This window comes from Etheostoma spectabile, chromosome 15, assembly GCF_008692095.1.
Source record: "Etheostoma spectabile isolate EspeVRDwgs_2016 chromosome 15, UIUC_Espe_1.0, whole genome shotgun sequence".
Taxonomy (NCBI): Eukaryota; Metazoa; Chordata; class Actinopteri; order Perciformes; family Percidae; genus Etheostoma; species Etheostoma spectabile.
This window is the reverse complement of record NC_045747.1, coordinates 28,496,444-28,506,295: the sequence shown is the minus strand read 5'-3', so window position 1 is coordinate 28,506,295 and position 9,852 is coordinate 28,496,444. Positions and strand designations below refer to the sequence as shown.

The window sequence follows — 9,852 nt, the reverse complement described above, 5'->3', positions numbered from 1 at the left end:
CTAACCGGCATGCAACGGGCGGCGATCGCCGGTGATCGATTCTGAGCAGACCTGGCTCATCTCCAACTAGCCTAACAACTCTCTTGCTGGATTCCGACTGCCAAGGTGGGCGTTGCTGTGGTCAGGACACTCTTATGACATTAAGTATCACAAATTAGACTCCCATTGCAACACAGGTGATTCATCCAGATTGCCATTCCCTGTCACAAAGCCAGAGTCAAACACTGGATATTTTCTCCTTCAGGGAGATAGAAAAAGCACCCAGCAACCTGTGTTTTCTGGCGTCATGATCGTGATTATCAAGGTCTAACCTGCAGGTGATGACGCAAACTTAGCACAAGAATTGCCATAAGCTGGGATTTAAAAATAGAATACCAAATTGTTTAATCAAGACATTTAAGTTAGTTAGCCCACATTTATCAATCAAATCATGGTAAACTGTATTAAATTTACATTTCATAAACATTAAAATCTTATTTTTAAAACACATTTCTAACACGGGAAATCTTTTCTTTTGACACAACTGCCACAGACGGGTCTGCGGCATGTGTTGCAGGTGCCTTTAGTCTTGTTCTGATTGCAGCTCCTCCTCACCTGGCAAGGTCTGCATTTTTTGTGCCTGATGCAGTGGTTGCTGACGCTTTCCCTGGTAAATGGTTGGTGTCGCGATAGCACATTTCAGCAGCACCTTTGTGCTAGGCTAGACTTTGCCCAGAGTGCCAACCAGGCTGGTCTTTCTGGCCTGTAAGGCAGTGGCTAGGCAGGTGAAGAAATTATCAGTTGTAATGTTTCTTCCCATCCCCAGAAATGGCTCCGCCAGTTTCAGCTCCACACACTCTCCCGCGAGCTGCCCTTTGCTCCACGTCTCCTTTTTAACTAGATACGGAGCCCTGTATTTGGACTGCACATCCGCAGCCAGCCAAACTTTGATGGCAAATTTATCTGGCTTGTTTCCCATGTACTAAATAAATTTGCACCTAATCCTGGTGGGGAAAAGCAGCTCATTAATTATAACGTCGGCATTAAGGATGTAACGTTATGAAAATTTAACCTCACTGTTATAGTGACCAAATGGTCACGGTTTTTGGTATTATCACGGTATTTTTAAAAGTGTGTTCAATATGTTCAGAAAGCCCTGATAAGCCTACACAAGATAAAATAGTTTCAAAAACTGTAACAGTGTTCATTATATTACAAATATATAGGCAATGGCCTTGTAAAAACTATTGAAAACTGGCTGCTGAAAACCAGCCTGCTGTACGGGGTCAGGTAAGAACTTGAACCAGAGGTGTCTGAGTTTGAGATCGAGGAAGATCCAACATGAAGTTAACTATGAAGTTGTTTTTGATGTTACATGTGAAGTTGGAACACACATCCATAAACAGTGTAAAACACCTTTAATAGCTAAGCACGTGGCTCCACAGTGCTCCTCTGTTTACTGGCAACTGCACCTTGCTAGCAAATTGCAATAACACAACCTGACTATCAACAAGTGGCAGCACAATTAATATTTAACTATCTGCACATCTATCAGCAACAGTAATATTGTCAAGGCGGTAATACGTATCTCTCTCTCCAAATAAATGTCACGTAGAAACACAGGCTAAACTTCCACATTGTAGCAGAACACTTATTTAATATAATGAGGCAGTAAAACCCATGACACTTTAGTAGCCATTTACAGAATAGTTTTGACTCATGTTCTGGGCTACCCACATCACCACAACAAAGAAAAGAAAAAAGAAAAGTCCGCTGCTACATTCTGTCCCATTCTCCTGTCTGAGCGTAGTGTGCCTGCGCGGCAACTCATATGAGAGCCTCATATGAAGCTGGGAAGCATTAAACACATGGTTTTCACACTGTGGTAATCCATCGCAATAATAAGGATATTTTCAATGAAAATGATAATTGTTATCGTCAACATTTCTACCGTGGTTTACCTTTACACCCCTAGTCGACACCAGGCCTGTTCTACACAAACTTGTTCCAAGTTGCCGACACCAGAGCAAAAAAAAGAGGAAGACCCATTTTTCTGACTACAGGCTGTCCAAATCAATGTTTTTTGCACCCTATGCCCGGCAGGGCTATAAATGCTTTTAGTTCAGCCACTGTCAGGTCCATGGAGCTGTCACCACGGTGCCGACGGGCCTCAGCCACAACGCAGTCCGTGATGTGCTTCCGCATGCCGATATTGAATAGACACACTAAGGCCATGAGTGAATCTTCAATGTTGTGCTTTGTGTGCACTGTGGGGCCAGTAGCTTCCGTCAGGATGTTTTGGCTCTGCCTACTCCCTGGACGTTCAGTCGCCTGAAGAACCGTCCACAGTGGCGAGGAAAACAAGTTTAAAAAAAACAAACAAGTAATACTAGTTTATTAATATTTGTTTATTATTTTGTTTTTTAACGTTTTTTCTGTGTATGTGGACTACTTTTGTGTTTCCCCGGTTTTTCTTTATAAAATGTTATTCATGCATACATTATCTTTTTTTTTAAGTAGGCCTAGCTATAGACACATATTACATAAAGACAAATGAATAGAAAAACAAGTTAGAACCAAAGAACCAAAATAAATGAACATCAAACATGCCATGGATCAGCAAAGAATAGAAGATGAATTAATTGAAAACATTAAATAGGGAGCACAATCTTACAGTTGTAATTTCTTTTTGTTTTTGTAGTGAGTATAGTGTAATTTCTTTCTTGACCACATTAAAATGATGTTTTACTTTGGCAAATTTACATTTATGGATGTAAATATATGCAAAGAATATTATGGGATTGATGAGAAAACGTTTGTTCTCATATAGCAGTATCATATCTGCCAAAACATTTTCCAGTAAAAGTTTAAAGTTACCCATGACATATCTACAAAAAACTAGAATAGACTACTGATAATCATAATAAAAAATGATGATAAGGATAGCCTACAATTGCAAATATGACCGGAATAGCTATGCAGCGGAACTCACTGGGATCATCAGCCGTGACCTGCTCACCGAGAGCGTCAGCAGTGATCGGCTCAATGGCGTCAATGGGACCATCAACCGGAACCCAAACGTTTGGATCCTGAGTCTTAGGTAAAGGTCGTTACCTCTTTTTCCGCTGTTGACCTACTCACTCTCTGATGAGGATGAAGTGTTGGACCTATCATTCACGCAGGAATGATAGCTGTCACTTTCCTCCTCCGACTCCGATAGAGCCCCAGCATCAGAATCATCACTTCCCATGTTCTGAAGCATCTCTAAGACCAATTCAACACTCATATTCCTTTTCATTCACTCATTCATTCTGGACATTTTTACTACAAATTAATTTATACATAGGCTACTGAAATGAAAAGCAGTGTAGGCTACTGTAATCATACCGGTAAATACAAATTGGCAAGGTGATGCTAGTGATGTTTCTCTGACAGAGACAATGATAGTTACTAAGCAACCAAAATGCATCTTCAACCGCATGGAAAAATTAAATAAAGAATGAAAATTCTTGCGGGCAATATGACTGTATATGGCCAAAATAGGTTCCATTCATAATATCTTTTTTTGCCTTTTGTGTAAGTTTTTTTTTTTTTTTTTTTTTAACTTTAAAATGAAAATACACACACTTTTAGGTAAAGTCAGCCATCGGCAGGATTGATTTTTTGAAAGTTATTGCACTAGTAAAATCCAAAATGGTCTAAATAACCGTCCTGGCAGTTCTAGTGTTAAATCCCTTTGATGGTTGCAAGGTTATTATAGTTTAGCATTTTTCATTAGTTTTTATTTTTATTTCATTTTTACTTTTGGTTTTCAAATAGAGTTTAGTTTTTTTTTTTTAAAGTGGGTTTGCTAGTTGCTAGAAAATGCTGAGTTTTAGTTTAGTTTTTATAAGCTTTAGTTTGTAATAAGTTTTAGTTTGTAATAAGTTTTTATAAGCTTTAGTTTTTAATTTGTCATTTTTTGTAATATGGGCTATTTGTCCGGGGCAAGATTCAAAGAGGTCAGAAAAAGTATTGTGTAATAATAACTCAACAAAAAGCTATTTGTTACAGATACATTTTGGGATTTTATTAATCTCTGCAATTTAGCACAAGATAAATTAGCGTAGATTATGGATTGTTGATAATCCTAAAAGTAGGTTTTCATATACGAGGGAACTGCAGTTGAACTTTCCAGAGGCTGATGACGTTTATTTATGGATTTCCTTATATGAATCATGATGCAACACAGTTTATGAGATGTGGGGTTTTACCTAAGAACCCAACAGCTGTTGTAAAATAAAACTGAAACTTGAAAAAGTTTCCAAAACAATGATGAGTGAGTGAAGTGGAAGTAATACTACCAAAAGACTATTTAGTTATGTTTTACAGAGTGTGTTCAGCTGTGCTTTAGATATACTGGGCTGGAGAAATGACCTGTAATAAACTTATTATGTCCAAAATGGAAAAAGGCCACACATCTTCATTTTAGAGTATTTTTGCTTGAGAAATGATTTTAATGAATCCGTTATTTAAATTGTTGATATTTATAATGTGTACCTCATCTTATCACTAATCCTTTCAGCTCTAGTTTTGAAATATGCTACAATGTGTGGACCCTTCCAAATCTCATGACAGATGATGGCAGGAAATGAAACCTTTTAATATAAGCCCTTTTAAATTTCTTGATTAATCAGGTTTCTTGTTGTTGTTATGGTCTCATGGACTTGAATGAGTGTTGATCAATAACTAATAATCCAATAACTTGAGATCAGAAAAAGGAAACTTACTCTTTGATCAGGGCCTCCCCTATCCTCGCATCTGAGGAGTAATAAAACAACATTAGTGTTCACTGTACACGTTCAAAAGGACACAAGGCAGCGTTAACTTATGGCTATATAAATGATTACAATGTTGCCATTGCCGTGGGCAATGTAAAAATACAGCCATAACAACACGAATGTTAACTTCCACAACTTTAATTTGACTTGAACTACTACGTTGAGTGCCCGAGAAAGCTTACCTGACATGCCGTTTCCTTCACACGCCATGTAGCTTGAGGAAAACTATTTTTTTTTAAAACGTCTCGAGACACTTTTCTTCCCTCCGAAACTCTGTCACACAGTCAGATACAACGTCATTTAAAAATGTAAGGCGCTATTTAAAAAAAAAAATTGTAAAGGTCCTCATGAGACGCCAACTATACTTTATATGAACGAACCTCCTTAACACACATCTTAAGTGCTCGGATTCCTACTTCAATAAAAACACAAGGCGGCGCAAATCAACTGTCCTTAACTTAAATACATCCGTGTAGCAACTTGAGTCGTGTACATAGGTCATGTTCAGTGTTGCCAAGTCCGCTTATTACAAGCGACTTTGGGCTTGTTTTCTTATAAAGTCGCTTACAAATATTGGTAGTCAAGGGTTGCGTTTTTTTTCGGGCTTGTCACTAAAGTGTAGTGGCTTATTTGGGCTTGTTCCCAGCTTGTCCTTGCCGGTTCGCTCGATCCCGCCCCTTTCCCCATAAACACTATAGACAGCAGCGTTATTTCCCACCCACTTCCTGCTTCTAATTGGCTCTGACCCAGATGGAAACAAGTACCAACCAATCAGAGGCAGAGCAGGGCAGTCTGTTGTTTTCTGGTTAGGTAAATGCGCGAGTAGCGACTAATAGTGAGTGGACTGTAGGAGAGTTTTTGGAGGAATAAATGCCCGGGATAAAGTGGGTGAAATACGGAAAGAAGTAGCCTATAACAAAGACTGGGAGAAAGAGAAAGGAGGAAAAGAATGGATTCAACCCGTCGTGGGGAACAACTCAAAATCACTGTGAAAAAGTGTCTAAATTTCAAATTCCATCAGTTTTCTAATGTTAAATAATGTTAAAAGGTGGTTTAACCCCCCCCCCTGTGGTCATTGTCCTGAAGCTCAGGGGGAGAAAATAAATAAATTCTAGCCTACCGTGTGTACAGTTTACCAATCTGTCCACATGGATTGTAAAACCGTGAACACAGTTTTATTTAATTTTCTCTTCCATGATCTTAGTGGGGCTCCGTAAAAAAAGTCGCTTAATTTGGGCTTGTTTTCACAGGCCTGGTTGCGTATTTGTCTCGCAAGATCTGGCAACACTGGTCATGCTCCATGTATATGTAGGCCTACATCGTCACCGCTTCCACTAAGGCTAAACTTCATGGAAAAGGCTATACCTGCGTCGATAAATTGCATGCACAGTCTCGGTCTTTTTTCAATTCAATTCAATTTTTCAATTCAAGTCAATTTTATTTATAGTATTAATTCATAACAAGAGTTATCTCGAGACACTTTACAGATAGAGTAGGTCTAGACCACACCAGACCACGTCATTTACAAGGACCCAACAGTTCTGGTAGGTCCCTCCAGATTAAGCAACATTTCAACAGTGGCGAGGAAAACAAGTTTAAAAAAAAAAAAGTAATATTAGTTTTATTAATATTTGTGTATTATTTTGTTTTTGTTTTTAATGTTTTTTTCTGCGTATGTGGACTACTTTTGTGTTTTCCCTGTTTTTCTTTATAAAATGTATTCACGCATACATTATCTTTTTTTTAAGTAGGCCTAGCTACACATATTACATAATAATAATAATACATTTTATTTAACAGCGCCTTTCTAACACTCAAGGACGCTTTACAGAGAATAAAAGACAGATACCGGGAACATAAAAATAGAGACAAACGAATAGAAAAACAAGTTAGAACCAAAGAACCAAAATAAATGAACATCAAACATGCCAGCAAAGAATAGAACTTTAATTAATTGAAAACATTAAATACAACGTTCTTACAATTGTAATTTTATTTTTGTTTTTGTTGTGAGTATAGTGTAATTTCTTTCTTGACCATATTAAAATGATGTTTTACTTTGGCCAATTTACATTTATGGATGTAAATATTTGCAGAGAATATTATGGGATTGATGAGAAAATGTTTGTTCTCATATAGCAGTATCATATCTGCCAAAACCAATTATTACATTTTCCAGTAAGAGATTAAAGTTACCCATGATAAAACTACAAATATCAGGTCATAGTTTGTGGGTATGTATACATTCCCAGAACAGATGGACAAAAGTTTCATTACGTGAGTCACAGAAGGCGCATCTCAGGTCTATATTATTTTTGAATTTGCCAAAAAATAAGGATCCAATGAAGAATTTTAAAGTAAAAATTCTTTAACCTTACTGACTGTGAAGAGTCTAAACCTTTTTACAGCATAGCTTACCTATACAATTGTTCCAATAAGCTGTTCCAGGTCAAATAGAAAATTACCTTGAATTACCTTGAAATAGAGCATGGATCTTATGGTTGTTCTTAGAAACAGATGGCTCAATCACACTGTTCCAATAGGTGAGTCAGTTACATACAATAGTTACATCAGTAGAAGGAACATTAAGAATAGTGGCTGATACACAACCCTTAAACAGCATAGATACCCTACACCAGATGGGATAGCATCAAAGATTGTGGCAAACTGTTTAGGAGTTACAGTTATAGGATATTGTTTAAGAAATTCCTGATTACACCTTTACTATTAAATAATTGATTCACAGAATTTTTTATTGAACCATTCTTTAAAAATGTATGTTATGTATTGTGAACATTTGCAAGTTCATACAACAAAACACTCCACGGAGTCTACAAAGTCCAGCAATGCAATTCAAACAGCAATCCAATTCATAGCATCAAATACAGTCATTCAGTCATGTGAGGTCACAAGAGTTGAATTAACTGCACAGTCTTCAGAGCTTTACATTTCTTCGAGTATCTTATGGACTCCAAATATTCATTGACTTCAAACTTTATTGATCCCAAATCGGGAAATTTCATTGCTACAGCAGCAAAATATAAGACACACAGCACACATACAGAATACATAAGAAATAAAAAATAGGATAGAATACAAGTACAACAAGATAAAGGAAATAATGGATAAGTGGGAAATAAAAACATACAACCTACCTAAATAGTATTTATAAAGATGTAAGTAAAACAAGTGTTTGTGCAAGTTACACTATAATGCCGTATTGTGATGTATATGATGAAGTTTGTTCAGTGCCCTCCTCTTCACCACTGCTTCAAATGTCTCCTGTTTGCAGCCAATAACGGAGCCAGCCTTCCCGATCAGTGTGTTTCGTCTGTTTGTGACACTGGCTCCGATGCTCCCAAACAGACTGGTAGAACATCTCCAACATCCTGCTGCACATGTTAAAGGATCTCAGCTTCCTCAACCAAGGGAAAAAAGTTTTTTGGCTTGGCTTCTAGCCTGCGCACAGATGGCTCTGATTGTGGGATCCTCATTTTAGATGGTGGCTCATATTCATCCTCACTCTCTACACAGCTGTTATTCAGTTCTTGACACTCCAACAGCTCTTCAGCTAGGAGTAATTTGAATTCATGGTAGTGATGTGTGTTCTTGGATGGTCTGTGCAGTGCTTTGCTGTCAGACTGGTATTGTATCCAGGAGTATGTGATGGCAACATCAAAGATCATGCGCAATGTCACTATATAATTGCACTGTCACACAATATAATTGCCCTGTCACTGCAAGCGTCTCATGCTTATACATCCCTTACTGTATTCACGTGGATTTTTTTGTTAATGTATTTAGCATATTTTTTGATTGTCCATATTACTCATGTAGATGTGTTTTGTTTTTTGTTTTTATCATCCTGTAATGATGTATGTATATGTTGTGTGGGATGTTGGAGAGTCTGTGTGTGGCTACCCTGTTCTCGGTGTTCCTGATGTTTTGCACGTTCCTGTTTTGGATTCCGCCTGTTCCTATTTTTATATTTTGCCTGCTGTTCCAGGAAACCTTTTGTTTGTTGGATATCATTATAATAAATCCCTGAGCTTACTCGTGTGTCTGCCGTCTTGAACTTGGGTTCTACATTCCCTGAAGCTCCATGACAAGGCTGGTCTTCTAACCTGGACCAGGAGATTTTCTTTCTTGGACCATCTGGTACAGATTTCCCATGTACAGTGGATGCCATGAGCACTGGTTTGTTGGCGAACCGTTTTGTGAGGCCCAGCTCAGGACTCTTTCTGGCCACTGACACTGTAGGTTTGACTATCTGGGAAACACATTGCCTGACTGGAATGGAATGATTTGCTCAATTCTGGCTCAAACCCTTTCTGGTTTTGCTGAAAAAGCCTTGCCGCATACGACCGAGTATTGGCCTGACTTTCCAAAGAATACCCTTTGTTTTTTCTGTTACAGTCAGGTCATTGCCAATCTTGAGGAAGTTTCTTATCCTGAAGAATCTATCCAATGTCATTTTGCTGCTTATGACTGGCCATTTAGTTTTTTGACCCAAAACATTTAAATTATGGGATAGCCAAGGCAGGCCATGTGGACTGAAATGCCAAACAAGCTTTTTGTTTAATGTGGCGTAGTGTTCATACACACTCCTCTGCTTTGCAGCTCTCTCTGATTTGTGTATGTTGCCAAATCTTCCAAAGCTTTGTTGCCAATGAATTGAAAAATGTCCAATTGGACTCCTGTCTACAAGTGTTGTAGGGTCATCTTGTCTCAGAAAGCCCAGGTGCAAATCTGATATGAAGATAAAAAATATTTTTAGGTAATAACACTATAAATACTAACTACAGCTGAATTTAAAATTGTGGAACTGCATCAAACATACAGTATGTGTTACTCCTGGCCCACAAAGGGTGACATATCTGTATCTGTGTCTTTGTTTGCATCTGTCCCTTCAACTGAGTCTTCTGCAAAGTCTTCCTCTTCTTCATCACCACCTTCTATCACTGGTTGAAACTCCTCCTCATCTCTCTCATCATCTGCAAACTCCAAATCTGAATCACCTTCAACTACTTGGTAAAGAATTCTTTCTGCTTCA

General features: G+C 38.0%; 1 protein-coding gene across 3 annotated transcripts in view; it reads right to left on the bottom strand.

The window, feature by feature from the left end:
* The window catches only part of LOC116703331 (apoptosis regulator BAX), an 18,075-nt gene extending 12,584 nt beyond the window's left edge, over positions 1–5,491 (bottom strand). For 2 of the 3 annotated variants that reach the window (XM_032537995.1, XM_032537997.1), the window contains exons 1-2: positions 4,982–5,491; positions 4,749–4,779 (exon numbers count right to left, since the gene is read on the bottom strand). In XM_032537995.1, the coding sequence (XP_032393886.1) occupies positions 4,749–4,779; positions 4,982–5,009 (59 nt within the window). In that variant the 5' untranslated portion in view covers positions 5,010–5,491. The remainder of the gene's footprint in view (positions 1–4,748; positions 4,780–4,981) is intronic. The other variant, XM_032537996.1, reaches the window with a different exon arrangement.
* Between the last annotated feature and the right edge of the window lie 4,361 nt (positions 5,492–9,852).